Here is a 17,036-nt window from a genome sequence, read left to right as displayed (position 1 = left end):
ACGCAAACATCATTTGTGAACATACAAGTAGTGCATGCGATGTCATATTTGCACAATAAAATGCGCTAGAATAAATTCCCTTATGTATATGCACAATTATAAAACGAATAGTTCCAGTTCTGGATCCTGATTGGTCAATACAGGTTGTCCTGAAAACAAGCGAATGAACTGAAAGTCTTCACAAAGTGTCCTTTCACAAGATCGTTAGCAAAGGATATGTGCATTGGTTAAATCAAGGAAGTAATTATGTTGTTTATGATCACATGTTCACCTAAGTGTCATGTTCCTGAAATAAACATTTATGTTACCTATGATTAAATTAATACAATTATTCATTTCAATTTAATTATCATAGTCATTATTTATTAATTACCATTCAAGCAACAATGCACTACTGTTCAAAAGTCTGATTACAGTAGTGTAGTGTAGATAATAACGCCGGTGCATGTCATAGCAAATCCAGTGCTATTTATGTGCTCTATGAAGGGACAAGACTGTGATTCTAGTGTGTCCACAGCCAACATCTCCTCTCCTGCTCTTCCAGTGCACTCGGCTGCATGTGAAAACTCCAGAGAAGCGTAAGGGCTGGAACAGAACAAAGGTATGCAGCCGCATTAGTATTCTGCTCACTGGCCCGCACCCTGCCGGCCTTCCCAGCATCCTCCTCAGCGAACACCAGCACACATACGCTTGTTATTAAACTACATCCGCCCATCCCAAACCATGCTTCCTCATTAATATTTATCTCACTTAACACAAAGCTCATGCATTTTTTTGATTAATGTAAAGGTCTTTTCCCCCAAATAACAACCAGGGGCATGTGATGTGTGCAGGGTTCATGCATATTAATGCAAGCACATACACGTCGGTGTGTGTGTGTGATCTGGTGGCTGTCACTCTGACAAGCCGTCCATCACTGCTTGCTGCTGCTGCAACACCACTGCATCTCAATAGCAGGGCTGATGTATGTGCACCAGGATAGGACACATGCAAGTCGCAGACTGAAAGAGCTCCTAAGTACATGTGTGATATTATTGGAAAAGTCACATATAAAGGTTAACTCTGAATAAAATCAAAACAATAGCAATAATATCAGGAATCGGAATAGACTTCTACAATACTGTGGATTAAGTAAATGAAATTAAAGGCAAAGAATCCAATTGATCTAAATTCATCCTGCTTTATGCTAATTTAAAAGTACTGTGTGAAACAGTACTCAGTATGCAAACAGCCAGAATGCAACACCGCTGTCACATGGGCTTACTACAATGTGTGATTTATTCCAGCCAAGTGGTGGATTTTTAATCCAATTCATCTGGGAATTCCATGCATAAAATCTGCATATTGAGCACTGTGTACACCACTATTCAAAAGTTTGAGGTCAGTAAGATTTTCATCGAGTATGCATTAAACTGAACAAAAGTGAGGAAGGTTATAATGTTACATTACATCATATTTCTATTTAAAATAAATGCTGTTATTTAGAACTTTGCAGTCATAAAAGAAAAATGATCATGGTTCCCACAAAAAAAAAAAAAATATTAAGCAAATTCAACATTGATGATAATCAGAAATGTTTCTTGAGCAGCAAATAATCATATTAAAATGATTTCTGAAGGATCAAGTGACACTAAAGAGTGGAGTAATGATGCTGAAAATTCAGTTCTGCCATCACAGGAATAAATTACATTTTACAATGTATAAAAATATAAAGCAGTTATTATTTAAAAGACTGTCAAGAACAAAAATGCCAGTGTGTTCTACCAAGATATAATGTTACCAAAACAACATGAGAAAGGGCTAAAGGTCTGGTAAGTTCCCATTGTTTGGCAACTTTTCACAGTTAAATTCCACCTGCTGAGGAAACCAAACCCACCAAGTGAATCTGATCACGGTGATTCATTCTCATCACTGGCTGTCCCCTAATTCTGCCTGTTGGACTTTGCATTTCTTCCCCATCATCTCAGCGCTCTCCCTCACTGTAGACAACCCCCAACACACTCACATCCATAAGATCTCCCATCTCGTCTCGGGGTGTGCAGTCACCTCATATTAACATACTTAGGGGGCGGCAGAGCGATTACCTAGCAACAGAGCCAGCTGCGATTGGCTGGTTGCATCAGACGGTAAAGTGGGTTCGGTTGGGGCTGAAAAAGAAGGTTATTTTCTGCCCATGTCATCTCTGCTCGTCACATCGGAATGACATGCTAAGGGGCTCCTCCCCCCACGGCCTGTCCCATTGACGGAAAGGGCATCAGACCGAAACGTCCCCCGGCAACAGTAACCATTGCACCCACGGCAATCAGACGTGTCACGTCAAAAGAGCGCAGCTCTCATGAAAATATGATGTTACATCACACACAGTCTTCACTATATCAGATGAAATTTAGAGCAAATCCTTGCAGCAGGCAGAGGGAGTGTATGAGGAACCTCATCACAGTTTAAAATCCCAACACCAAATTCAGCTGGAAGAAAAACGGTAGGAGAAGCCTAACTGAACAGCATTTTGACCCACTTTCATTCTGTTAAACTGAACACAGCTGCATGTAATGAGTTAATGTACAGTGAGTTGGTCTTCAACTTTCCTGAAGGGGTTTATTTTGCAGTTACGACAGGCTAAAGGTACATGATCCTCTCTATTAACACATATTCATACCAATGAATGGACGTTAAAGGGACTGTTCACATAAATATTAACTATGACTATGACAAAAGATGATATTTTGAAGAACGCTGGGATCTAAAGAACCTAGACCCAAATGACATCCCATTTCAAAGTTTTACTACTATGACCTAAAAGACTGTAGGGTAGAAATAGATCAAGTGGATAAGTAAATTCATAAACATTTCACATATTATATCAGAAGGTGTTCCATTCACATATATTCAACCTACTTCACTGGTGACTGGAAGGTGTCTCCAGCTTTAAAAGGAAAGCTGAATCCAAATATAAAATTCTGGCACCCTTCTGTCATTCCAAACTTGCATTACTGAGAATGTACATTTTATAAAAGCTGTACATTATCTAGACACCAAGATGATTTTTCAATGTATTCAGCATACCTTGATTTGGGGTATTAATCTTCAACTTGTATTCTACTAGAATTGGGATGGAGCTATGGGCGTGCATTGAGTACATCTAGGTAAGTAGCCAATGGGTTTCAGTTGAAAACCTTCAGTAGGAATGGAATCTAAAATGGATATCTGATATATGCATATTAAATAAACATATTAGCATACAGCAGGAAATATAACGTCATTTTATAAAAACTAATTAAACGTTAACACTCACCACAAGTACCCTGGCAAGTACTTGTTGGCACCTTGGACCTACTTCTTGCAGAACTGGAGCATTTCACTCAATTATGCGGCTGGTGTATGTCCATAAGGGCAGCGACAGCTGCAGCAGAGGGAGTGAGTGACGTATGATTAATATCCAGAGCCACAGACAGTAAATGTAAGAAAAACAAGCCGCAAGTGCACTTCATAAATATGCACTACACTCTGGTATAAAGCTGACAGTGTGAAGGAAATACAGCAGGGACCTGAGAGACCGAAGCAGTCCATGGAGGCTGAGAGAGGGGCTTGGTGAGCTGGGGTTTCATTAATCACTGTGAATGAACAGGGAGTTTGGGCGACACTGCTCTCTTCTACGGCTCAACATCTGTACCAGGACTGGCGGCTGTCATTAGCAAACAGCCTGCAATACATTAGACTCGCTGTCTGGTGTGGTCAACGCATGTGATGAGTTTTAAAAGTTGGTTTTTGGAGGATCTGCCGTTAAAGTCAACAATTCACACTTCAAAACAAAGGCATTGATAGTTCCATGAAGAACCTTTACAATAAAAAAAGGTTTTATTATTAAAATGGTATTCACACACATTAAGAAAACAGGTTCTTTTAAGAACTTGGAGAACCAAAAATATGGTTCTTCTATGGCACTGGAGTGAAAACCTCCTTTTAGAACCTTTATTTTAAAAAGTGTACTTCAATAATATGATGCATTTAGAATCAAATTCAACAATTTAATGGCTCCATGGAGAACCTTTAACAACCATTAACATTTGCTTTGAACAATAGCCTGTGAAAAGTGGAAGAAAATTTCTTCAGATTATTAAAACAGTATTCACACTAAGAAAAAAAAGGGTTATATTAAGAACTATTCACTGAAAGGTTCTTTTGAGAACCATGATATAGTTTTATGGCACTGCTGTAAAAACTTCCTTTTGGAACCTATATTTTAGGTGTGCATCCCTAATCTGATGCATATATATATATATATATATATATATATATATATATATATATATATATATATATATATATATATATATATATATATATAAACAAGATATTCAAGGAAAAGGAAAGTAAAGAGGAGGGATTTTCATTTATCCATTGGAAAAGGAAAAGGTGGACTAATTAATAAGTCTTCCTGACAATACTGAAAATAATAGCAGTTTTGAAGGCAAAGAAATGAAATATCACAAGTGGTGATAAATCTCAAAATTAATCTAGGAATGTGCACTATTAAAGTAAATACAATCTATTTGGATGTAATATTGACTTTGGTGCCATTTAAGGGGTTGAACTTGCAGGGAGCTGTTTTGTTCATCTGAACCAATAATCAATAAAGAGGAATCTTGGTGGTGCCTGTGTGTTTCAGCGATATGTGGGAAATATTGATGCGATGTGACTTCTTTGAAGTTGATTTAGATTCAGTAAAAAAGGATGAGATCGTACAGTCAATAGACTATTCAAGAGCTCAAACCAAGTAAGAATGCAATTACCTCTGAACAAAAACCCAATTCCACAAAGCAGCCTGCAATTCCACATACTAACCAGCAGGAGTCTTCCTGACTACAGCGGATCCTGCAAAAGTGTGTGCACGAGCAATGTTTAAAAAGAGAAGCAGACATTCAGGGGTGTGAATGACGCGCTCTGATTTAAAACCGCACTAGCTATGACTCATCCTTGCTCTAAACTTCCTCGGATGGATATTACATATATATGATTATCATGCAGACAACATGGGAACACGAGGTTGAAGATTCAGTAATGGGTTTGAAATTTGGGAAAAGCTGGGGACTGTTTTCTGGGAAGCTGTAAAATGCTGGGGACACAAGTTGAAAGTGGTAAAAAGGAAAGCTAGAAAGATGTAGTAGATTCACTGTACTCTTTGGCCAACATTTCAGCGAGATTTCAAACTCGCTTCCAAAAAAAATGTGCCATGGAATGTGAATAAGTACAACCAAACCGCCAGAATTCACCCCAGGCAAGTGGCTCCTTCCTGGGCTTGTGGGACGTCTGGACTCCTGGAGTGGGGATCTGGTTCTGATTACCAGAAATGTGAACGGGTCAGACAGATGAAACAAAAAGGGGTTTGGCTCCTGAACAAAAACAGAATCACAATGATATGTGAGATATATGATGGATAGCCGAGAGATGGCCAAACCCAGTGAGAAAACAAGAGCGAGAGATGGATGCTGACCATAAATTGACCTCCACAGTCAAATAGCAATGAATTACTTTTACAAAATCAAGACTATAATTTTTCATCCCATCCAGAGTGCTACTAAAATAATTTGGCTTGGGGGAAAAAAAATGAGAGCTGTTGCATAAAACTAACAGCAGTTTTTATTTTAACCACCTGTATTATATTGGTTATCAGTACATTTTTAGGTAAAAAGCAGTTTTTGGTTTAGCTCGGTATATTAACGTTACATAACTTACTCCAATAAACAGTTATAAGTTGCAAAAATATATAGGAATCTATGTCACTACATTGAATTACTGGCAACAAAAGCTGCTGTTTTTATTGTAAATCTAACACAATATTTTTCAAAGGGCACCTCTTCTCCAAACAGCACAAATAGGAACAAATTGGACATCAAAATCTATTGCTTTACAGACTATACCACTGACAATCCTGGACTACTACAGCAGCCGTCCACATGCAAAGATGCCAGAAGATCTCCTCTACAACGCAGGAAACTATTTTCTCATGGACTGAAAGGGCATTCAGAATGGCTCTGAGAAGAGGAAATGAAAAACAGGATCAGGAGACTAAAAAGACCTAGACTTTACAACCTACCACCATCACCCCACGTCTCCTTCTCCATGGTAACGGGCATCTTCTCTCACCCCCTCCCGCTTCTTTTAGCGGAGCACTCCAGATTGGCACGCAACAGTTCATGATAGACACCGCAGCTGATAGCTGGTCGCGGCTTTTTGCCATAGAGGAGGTGGGGAGAGTTACAGAGTCTGCAGATTAGTAATCAGAACACAGACACGCTCTGAATCCTTTGGGGTTGAAAACTGAATTATACATTGCCACTGCCAATCAGACCATGCACTCCTTCATTGGCATTCTATTTAAAGAACAGACCCCATCCCCTAATCACACTGAAGACATGGAGAGCCACACAATCTAATGCCATGCCAGCATTTGTGGAAAATGTCAGAGACGATGCCACTCATGGTTCGGTAAAATTACTCCACTAATGACTGCATGTGAAATGGGTGCAAAGCTAAGGCAAGCATCACTGTTGATATTTCCTATTCTTGGCATTAAGTATTTGAGCAAACCTCAAAAAAAAAAAAAAAAAATGTATGTATGAACGTGGCAGTTGTGTTACTCTCTATGCAGAGTCAGAAAGCTCTCGGATTTCTTCAAAAATATATATATTTTTTTTGTTCCAAAGATGAACAAATATCTTACAGGTTTGGAATGACTTGAGGATGAGTAATTAATGACTAAATTTTCATTTTTGGGTGAACTACCCTGCAACATAAAAAAAAATAATTCAGCAAGGAAAGTTTGTCAATGACATTCTTTCGAATTTCAACAGCATTCCTGTAATTCCATTTCAAGATTGGCGTGAACGTCATCACAGCCAAGCCTGAAATAAGCCATCTGCAAAAACAATTTACACATACATTTTCCCCATACTTAGTTCTATTCTGGAAGTGTGAAGGGAAGTCTGGTACAGCTGTTGACATTCCTGTAACACTCTGTAATGAAGCACCATCACAGGTCTCGTTCACAGAACAGATGGGCTACATGTAGGGGGGGAGGGGGGTCACACGCGGCCCATGTGACACAAGGAAGGTGATTACGGCTGAACCCATCCGAAACCCCTCATGTTGCAGGGGGTACTGGTGGCGGTCGGGCTGCAGCACTGTCAAAGTCTCTATTAACCAATCAGCAGCGAGGAGCTGAGGTCACAGCACATGGCAGGCGGTAGCTGGATACTCTGCAAAAACGTAGAGTCAACAAAACGGGGGAAGACAGAGTGGAATAAAATACAAGGAAAAATGAACAGGGAGTACAGAAAGTACATGACTTCAGCTGTTGAGATGAGTAGAGTTAAATATTAATGTTATTTCAGAACATAACTGCTTGTTTACCATTCTTGACATGTCTGCAGGAGGGAAGGAGACTATTATTATGGGGGGAAAGTACAAATAAAAATCTCTCAAAAACTAGAAATGTCAACATTTCACAAAGGTTATAATTTTGCCTAAGGAAAATTAAGTCTATTTTGGGACAACTAGGAATTATGTGCATCATTTTAAATTATAACCCAAAAAGTAAAATTTGCTGAATATCTACTCACCCCCCAGGACATCCAAGATGTAAATGATCTACATCGTCTGAACAGATTTAGAAAATGTTGCATTATATATAATTTTGCATCGATCCTCTGCAGTGAATGGGTGCCGTCAGAATGAGAGTCCAACCAGCTGATAAAAACATCACAATAATCCACAACTCGACTTCAGTCCATAATAAACTAATGTTGTGAAACAAAAAGCAGCATGGTTTATAATAAATTGATCATAAAGATCCATTCAAACCATCAATTCTGGCTAAAATATGAGTTCCCTATATATAATATTTCTTTCTCCAGTGAAAAACTATCTAGTCACTGCAGAGGATCCATTGGTGAGCAAGTGATGTAATGCTACATTTCTCCAAATCCGTTCAGATGAAGAAAAAACTCATCTACATCTTGGATGGCCTGTGGAGAAGTAAATTCTCAGGTAATTTTCATTTTGGTTGGACTATTCCTTAAACTACATTTTCCCTCAAATTCTTATTAATGACCAAACATTTTTGGGGTCAGTGCACTTTGAAACAAGCTTCATGTCAGATATTTCTTGAAAATTATGCAAAGATCCAAAAATATAAAAACAGCTCAATTCTATGATGTATAACATGGCCGTGTAATTTCTGATGGCTTGCACGCTTGAACTGATCACACTTGCCGATTTGATGATCAAACCAAACAGAAAAGGTCAAAGTCTGCTCAATTCAACACAGAACAAATATCAACATGCTCACAAAATCATCTGAAACAAATGCGCTGCTTTCGTACAGTACCATACATGGCTTATTGATTCTAGAAAAGGCTAAATCTATCTCGGAAATAGAGGATGTGTTTGACGACATGCTTGTAACAAACAGCTCTGGAGGCTCTGGGTGATCAATCTTGCTCATTTCCTAATGAAAGCAGATGATAGCACTCCGGGTGTGATGATGGGCTGGGGTTGTTTTTACACAGAGGAACTTAGTTTAGATCCAATTAGAAGGTCTGGAATAAAGGTTCAAAGGCATGAGCAATGGGAAAGCAACAGTGCTAAAGTTAAAGACCCATAGACAAATAAATGACATTACCTTTAAAAAAAATCCTTCATTTAGACCCTTCAGTGGGCAAACTACACCATGGTCCTTTCTTGCAGCTGCATCCGAGATAGATGTCAACCTCTGGTTTCACCACAAGGTCGCTGGGAAGGTTTCCATTACATGGGAGTTTCGCTGCTATTAATACTGATGGTTTTGGTCCAATGAGATCATCTGTGTTTGTTGGTACAAGATCAAGGCGACAGACAGAAAGACAGACACTAATGCAGACACAGAATCCTGATCCCTTAACAGCTCGGTGAAAGCATGCGCTTTCAAATTTAGAACAAGACAGGGTTGAGTGACTGAAGAAAAAAGATAAAACAAGAGAGTAGGACAGAGAAAAGTCTTGAGAAATTGCAATTAAAAGTACAAAAAAATAAAAATAAAATAAATAAGCTATTGCAATATCTTGTAATTAAAAAATAATACTATTTGTTTTTATAATCATTTTGTCAAAGCACCTTTCCATTGTGCTTTATTAATTTATTAATGAATATCTATCTATCTATCTATATATATATATATATATATATATATATATATTTATTTATTATTTTTTGGTAACAAAACTGTTCTGACTGGGCAAGCTACATCCATTATGATTATCCTTAATAAATCCAATCCAAATCAGAAGATTTTGTTGTCTTTATGATGATGAATAAACTCAAGTATTTTTTAAAACATTGTTGTCTTTTATTATACTTCTGCTGCAACAATATAATAAAACACACCTCAGATATGCATTACACCGAAGAACTCCCCTTAACCAAGGAGAAATCTCTGTTATATACGGCCTCACATGGCTCATGCTCTCATAAACAACACAGCACCTATACAGCTCTCAGTGGATGGTGACCAGACTGTAGAATGAGACTGTGTTTGTGTGAGTATGTGAGGGGGAATGGAAGATGGATGACAGAACAATCCGCTGACTGAACTCGCTGCACTGTGAAAGCCTAAGAAACCTGAGAGCGCTCCGTGTTAGCAGAGCTCCAGTCTAAAATGGCTGCCAGTCGTGTAAACAACCCACAGAATGAAAGGGGGCTACATTTCTCCAGTGAGCCGGCCAAGAGCCGCACAGCCCGTGGGTTACAAATTAACCCTTTCTTTCCAACCAGCCAGTGCATCTGCAAACTAAAAACAAAAGGATTGAGTGTGTTTAGTACTCAGTGGTTTTTCATTAAGAATTTGAAGGAGGTCACAAAATGTGTCATTTCATACACCATGGTTATTTGAATGCACATGAAAAAGAAAATAAAAGAAATGAAAGATACAAATATTACACTCCGGCGGGTATTAAGTGGGTTTTCAGTTCAACACTTTAGATCGATCAAGTGAAACCATCCTTGAACAATCCAGCCTGCAAGCTTTTCAAGACAGACGGAGTCTCCATGGTGCCCCATAGTCCATTTTCATGTGCTCAGAAACAACCCCCTGCCCCCCAATCTAGCCCCCCACACCACTACTTCTCCGACGGGAATCTACAGGAAGCTACAACAGGCTCTGGCTCTCAAGGAGGGACTGGCCTTGAAATGCAAATCGGAATTCCATCCGAAAATTGATGTCCTTTAAAAGCTAATGAAAAACATCTGAAACGCTGCCAAAACGGCCCCCTGTTTTACAACCCACATGCCATTAGTCAAGGGTAGACCGGAGCTGCGTCAGTTCCGTGAGGCATATGTTCTTGTATAAGGAACTGCTAAAAAAAATAGAGAAGAGGTTTATTAAATAACAGATGATTCTCAAAAGTGTGAATGTACCAAGAAACTCAAAACTGATCCGGAGGACTGATGGATAATGGATTTAAATCACATTAACAATAACATGCTATTCTGAAATGATTTCTTATTTTCTCTGTGCAAGGAAAGAAAAGCAGCAGCCAAGAAATAAACTAAACGAGGGAGTAGGAGTGAAAAGCAGGAGAAAATCAATTCCCCCTCTGTGCCTTTAATATCAGCAGAAAGAGGGGGGAAAGCACACGCCTGCTGTAGCCCGCAGCTTATTTGCGAGGCAGGAATGGAATGTCGGAGATTGCATACATTATGTGCCAAAGAGGCCCTGGGCTATGGAAGATAGTGCTGACATCACCGTCTATAAACGGCTGTGCTCGGAGGCACAGTGAATGAAAACAAAATGGGAATAACCCTTTTGCACATATACCCCCGCCTCCGTTGGTGCTAAATAACAAGAACAAGCGGAGAGAGTTAAATGGCATATCACAGTCAGGAATGCATTTATTACATGGGGGAAAAATACATGGTTGAATGGTTAAAATACTTTTGAATATACTAGTTTAATATGCAAAGACGCTATAACCCATTTGGTAGGCCGATTCCTCAATTGTGGCGTTTGAAAAAAAAATATTTTGTTTGTTTGCAACAATGGAATGAGATTTGGGTGGGAATAACAGGAAAACAGTTCTATATGCAATATAAATAAATTGATGCAGTAAGTTAAAATGCTAGCAATGTAGAATCTTAACTTCTAAAGCAGTATGAACAGACTATATAATAGCACAAAACAGCTAACAATATTTCAGAAATTGCAATGAAATATAAGTAGTGCTTGGATTTTGAGATTTCACACTGACAGTAATGAGACATTCTGAGTGTTATTCTACTACTTAAAGAAAACAACACAAAATCAGCTACTAAACAAAAAGACACGAAAGACAAGCATTTCTAAAAACACTAGTGTGCCGAGAGGCAAATGCCGGCACACGCAGGGTTAAAACTGAACCTCTCCGCTCTCTGTGTCTGCACATTCCTGAATAAATGATGTTTTGAACAAGGCTGTTACCATGGGCAACTGTGCACGATGGCACTGCAGCGTAACCTTTAGAGTGGCTGTATTTTTATCCGCTGGAAACTTCTCCCTTGAAGGGAGGGAGAGAGAGAGAGAGAGAGAGAGAGAATTGTGTGTGTGTGTGTGTGTGTGTTATGGGGATGAAGGGAAATGGAGGAGGGGAAGAAAAAGCTGGCTTCTCTGGCTAGCAAAGGGTGGACATGCTGCAGTGATTTTACAATGCGACCAAAAACTAATGTTCTGAAACAGACGAGTGACCACATTAGAAATTAATATTCATTCGGAGATGCTCGCTACAACAGATAAATCCAAAATAAAATAGAATGCAAAAAAGGTTCAAATACACCAGTGCGTCAATATAAATGCATCGTAACCACACATACAAATTTATATCTAGCAGAAAAAAGGCAGTGATTAGATTTGTGCTAGCCTTGATATCATTACGGAAAGCATCTCTATCCTTAAACAGCCACTCAAAATAATCCCATGCTATGAGATAACTTAAATCAGCGATTTTAGTCATTAGGAAGTCAATGAGGGGTCTTCTCCTCATCTTTCAGTTGTATGTGTCCCAAAGCATTCCATGAAAAGGTGCAGAATTTAACAAGCACACTCAAGACACCACAGAAGTGTGTGTGTAGTAAACAGGAAGTGAGACCCCCGCCTTCTCTGATGGGTAGGGTCAGTGTATCTGCTTATTTTTTTTCTTTGCATGTGCAATGAAACTTGAAACCCAGGTAATTACAGAGAAAGCCAAGGTCACCTCAAACCCAAGTCCGTTTTAGCATGACAATAGAAGTCCGCTTTATCCTGAACCAGACACCACACCTTTGATTCCTCACAGACAGAGCAGCAGTGACAACATCACTGCAATGCACCACAAAACACGACAACCAAACTCTACACTGGCTTCAGATGTATTATGGATGTATTATACAAAATGGATACATTAATAACAGTATTACACACAAACACAAGTGTATCTATATACAAACATAAATACATACGTGTGTGTGTGTGTGCATACTTTTCGAAAATACATAAAGTGTTATTTATTTAATAACCTGACATGCTGATTAAAATAACATTTTAAAAAGTGTTGTACATATCCTTTACAGGACAAAAATAAGAAAATAAAAATAAGTACAAACACACAAACACTTGTTTAGTGCAAAACTGTTCTAGCTCCATCTTAAATTATTTCCATCAACAGGATGTGCACCACAGGCCTCCAGAGAATTTAAGCACAGAGCCCACTTCAGTTAAGATAGCTTGGCATGTGCATTGTTCTTTGACCTTAACGCCCTCCCCCCCGTTATTTGGTCTGGATGCACTTGCATGGCCGGCTGCCATGAATGAATTGTGCCACCTTCTATTTGTCTGTGAAAGAGCATTAGTTTGAGTCATGGCAACAGCCACGCACCAACTGCTTTCCCTCGCTCCCGCAGCCAATGCTAGAGTATGACTGACAAAGTCACATGACCAACCAGCTGAATTCTAAATGAGGAATACATCCCCAGGGCCATCTCAGGCATGTGCAAGCATTTTCCCGCTCCAGCTTTCCTGCCCACACCAAAATACTCTGATATAAGGAGAGAGGGAACAGCTAACAGCTTCAAAATCGAGGCATAACAGATTAAGACACAGTGTGCTAAGAGCAGGGTAATGGTGCGCTATTTAATGCCTCCTGCATATGCAATAAACAGCTTCTATCATGAGCCATTAATGGAACTTGTTGCTAAGGGAGAAATAAAAAACGGCACATATTAAACAAGCACAGCGCTTACCCCATGTGACACCCATCGGGGAGTGCTGTAGAGATGTTTCATGCCCTGTGGCTACATCAAACTTTTGACTTTTTAGGTCAGTGTAGCAGGAATACATCTGTCTGGAGCAAAAACAATGACATGAACCCAAAATACATTGACAATAGTCATGAAACTACGGTATATGCTTAGTGTGATACCTGAAACACTGTAACACTTAACAAGAAGATTACTTTATATTTTTTTAAATAACTTTGACGTATTTCAGATTAAAAAAAATAAATAGCATTGCAAAATGACTCTAAAAAGAATAGTTTGGGTCTTAAGTGAAATAAAGACCTACTAAAAATATATCTTGTTAATTAAACTATGAAAATATGTATATATTCTAAGGAAGCTTAATAAAGCCGACTATTATTTAGAGAAATCTGAAATTAAGGAATTTCACAAACAGACATTAATGCAGAATCCAGATATCAAAGACATATCTAACAAATTCACACGCCACAAAGTGTTAATATCAATGAATTTATTACAATTTACTCAGCTCCAAGGCACGTTACAAGTCTTCTGTTACTACAGAAATATGTATAAACAAACAGAGCATTTCGTTTTTAATTTACAGTATTTTTTGCTCTACTAAAGCATCCGTGCAACTTTAAAGCAAAAAGAGAAAATGAAAACACGTAATAAAATATATCTGTATTCTCAGACCATGGGATACAAATTAAAAATCGCTGTTTCAAAGATCATACAAAAAAAAAAGACGGGATCAAGAAACAAAGAATGCCCTCTCTTAGACTCACTCCATTTGTTATACCTACCACAAAAAAAGTGTACTTATTAATAAAAAAAATTTTTTTTTGCTTGGCATTGTACATGTAGATGTGGAAAATAAGTATGACGTTGAAAAAATTTTAACGTTAACTGTAAAAGTGCCGTAAAAAATGTTTCCACACACAGCCTCCTCCTTTGTAGAGGAAAACAATTGTCTCTGTACACTGGACTATTTCTGTAACTTCAATATTCACAACAAGTAGGCTGTGTCTCAAAACCAAGCACACTGCCTCCTTAGACAGCATTTCTGGCCATTCAAATACATCTATAATGCCCATAAATGTTATCTTGGTAGGCATCTCACTAGATTTTAAGACACAACCTTAAATATACTCGCTTCACTTGTCTGTATCTGATGCAGGAAGCATACATTTTTATATTTAAGGGTCTCTTTCTTTCTTAACTTTCACATCCCCGGCTAAAATGGTCGCTATCTCGCCTTGCATGAAAGCCCAAGGCACGTTTGACCCTACCAGGGGACATTTCTCTCCGCTGGGGCAGTACACCTCTCCTGTGGCACCCTGCGCTTTGATGCTCTCCCGGGAACACGGGAAGCAGAATTTGTGGTTGGGCACTGACGGGCACTGGACGAAGTGTGTGTCTTCTAAACGTTCGTGGCAGATAGTACAACACAAAGGTCCGTTGTTGGCCATGGGTGAGTCTGGAATGTTCTGAGGGTGCACCTGATCCATGCCCTGATGCGAACCCGATTGAGAAGGTGTCCCTGTCAGACTGATGTCCCCGTTCCGGGAGGCCAAACGCCGCTGTCCAGACACCGAGGCAGGGGAGACAGGGCTGCTACTGTTGTGTCGGGTGGATGTGGTGGAGTGCACTGAGTTGCTGTCCTTTGGTGAGTGCGCGTTACCCAAAGTGTCTGCGACTGACATGAGCGCAGCCATGGGGGACTGTCCATTCTGAGGGGCCGATTCTGGTGGGGTGGCTCGACTGGAGTGCACCGACCCCAGGGGCGGAGGACCACCGTGAGAGGCTGCGAATGAGCCAGACGCCATGGTCAGTTTGAGCGCCTCGCTTTGACTCGCCATCCACTGCTGTCTCTGCTGCTCCCCCTCCGCTGAGTCCGGTTCTGGAGAGGCTTTGCGTTTGCGCATTCCGGTCCTGAGCGCGCTGCCCGATGCCACGGCCCGGGGCATGTTGACCAGCGCTGAAGGCAGCAGAGGGCAGCTGGCATCGATGTAAGGCTGGGGCAGCATTTCACCCCCGAGCCCCTCCTTAAAGAAGCGCACAGACTCCGGGAGTAAATCGCCCAAGAGCCTCCAGTCACCAGAGCCATGCTTTTTCTCATATTCCAGATATTTGAAGCCAGAGGAAAGCCCTCTGCCAAAGTCTTTCATGCAGTCCTGGTACATCTGTTTAGCCACTCCAGACGCACTGGAAAACACATTACCAGATCCACTGGGATACTCAATAAAGATTTTCAGTTCATAGTCCATGCCGTGCTTTGAAATGGCATCGAAGGCAAACACCCTACCTAGAAGGGAATGATCTTTCTTGAACCTCACATCAAATGGAGTGCAATTGGAAAGTGTGATAAGTGTGTCCCTTACTATCTTGGGTTTGCTTGCCCATTCCTCTGCTCTGCTCCTCAAACTTTCACTAAGTTCAGCCAGAGCCTCTGCGTTCCGCTGTTTCTCTTTTAGATCTCTCTCTTGGTCCGTGCTGGACACAGAACCGGGTCTTTTACCTTGCTCGGAGAGCGCGAGCGCCGTTCCGATGCTGGCCGGGGCTGGAGGAGCTCGTCCAGACAGGCTGTGCTGGGCTATACTCGCCGCTGACGGTGGGCCATTCAGGAGAGTCTGCGGGAGGAGGTTCGGCGGCACGCTCATCTGTCCCGATACTGCCACCAGCCCGTGACTCCGACGCGAGTTAGGGCTCTGTCGGTTCAGCTCAGGGGGTCCTTCGTCTGATTTGGGGAAGCCGTTCGGTCCGCCGAGTCCGTTCGGAAGCCTGTGCGCGCCGATGCTGGAATAATCAAAGCGCGATCTCTCGGTTCCGAGCGCGTATCGCTCCAAACCGGGCTGCTGTTGCTGCTGTTTGGACGAGCCGTCCATATGGTTCATCTGCACAGACTCCTTGGATGGAATGCCGGCTTGTGCTTTCACCGCAGACGGCGGAGCGGGACCCGGGGATCTCCCTTCCTGGAAGCCATGAGCCCGCTTCAGATGGCGCGCGGTCTCGATAACAAACTCGATCCGATCTGCGCCCTCGTAGTTCACGCAACCCCTGCACACGGGCTCCGTAAAATCCCAAATCATCGCCCACGGCATGCGCGGCAGGTCGCACAGGTAACACGACTGTCTCCTCGACGAGGAGACCTGCGCCGAAGACATGTTGAGCTGCTCCTCTCGGATCTGTTATACGGTTACTAGGAGGCGAATGCGCCTCTTCTGCTTCTCGGAATGCCACCTGGCTGGGCCGGTGACGTCAGCACCACGTTCCGCAGTTCCTTTTTCTGTTACAAATGACAAGCCACTTGTTGCCACGCGAGTGCGCATGCGCTAACCACTCCCTAACAAATCTTCTGAATGGACCGAGAAACGCGCACCGCCACCATGTATGGCAAGCCGCTTAAACATTTAATCTTCAAAACATACTAATATATATTTTTGTGTTACTAGCACTTAGGTAAATCCAAGTATCTATTCAGTACTTATTCATTATACACTATTTATTTATTTGCTCTTAATCATTATCGCAAATATATTACATATATATTACATTCCATTTTTTACTGGAAACAAATTGCATTTGTGTGTGTGTGTGTGTGTGTGATTAGTATCTATAGTACTGGAATAAGAAATTATCACTAGTGACAATTTCTAACTAATGAATACTTAGTAGTGAATCTGTAATAGACACCACAAAGAGATACATGAATACCAGAAAAGCAGATTCCATAAATCATATTATACAATTACATA

The 17,036-nt window shown here is 40.7% G+C and overlaps 1 protein-coding gene across 1 annotated transcript; it reads right to left on the bottom strand.

Moving 5' to 3' along the window:
• Positions 1-13,769: 13,769 nt before the first annotated feature.
• On the bottom strand, positions 13,770-16,755 carry LOC113060691 (interferon regulatory factor 2-binding protein-like). The gene has a single exon (XM_026229816.1). The coding sequence runs from the start codon at positions 16,443-16,445 to the stop codon at positions 14,478-14,480; it is 1,968 nt and encodes a 655-aa protein (XP_026085601.1). The 5' UTR covers positions 16,446-16,755; the 3' UTR covers positions 13,770-14,477.
• Between the last annotated feature and the right edge of the window lie 281 nt (positions 16,756-17,036).

Source organism: Carassius auratus, chromosome 42 (genome assembly GCF_003368295.1).
Source record: "Carassius auratus strain Wakin chromosome 42, ASM336829v1, whole genome shotgun sequence".
Lineage (NCBI taxonomy): Eukaryota > Metazoa > Chordata > Actinopteri > Cypriniformes > Cyprinidae > Carassius > Carassius auratus.
The sequence above is the reverse complement of the archived record's forward strand: the minus strand, read 5'-3'. Positions and strand labels throughout refer to the sequence as shown.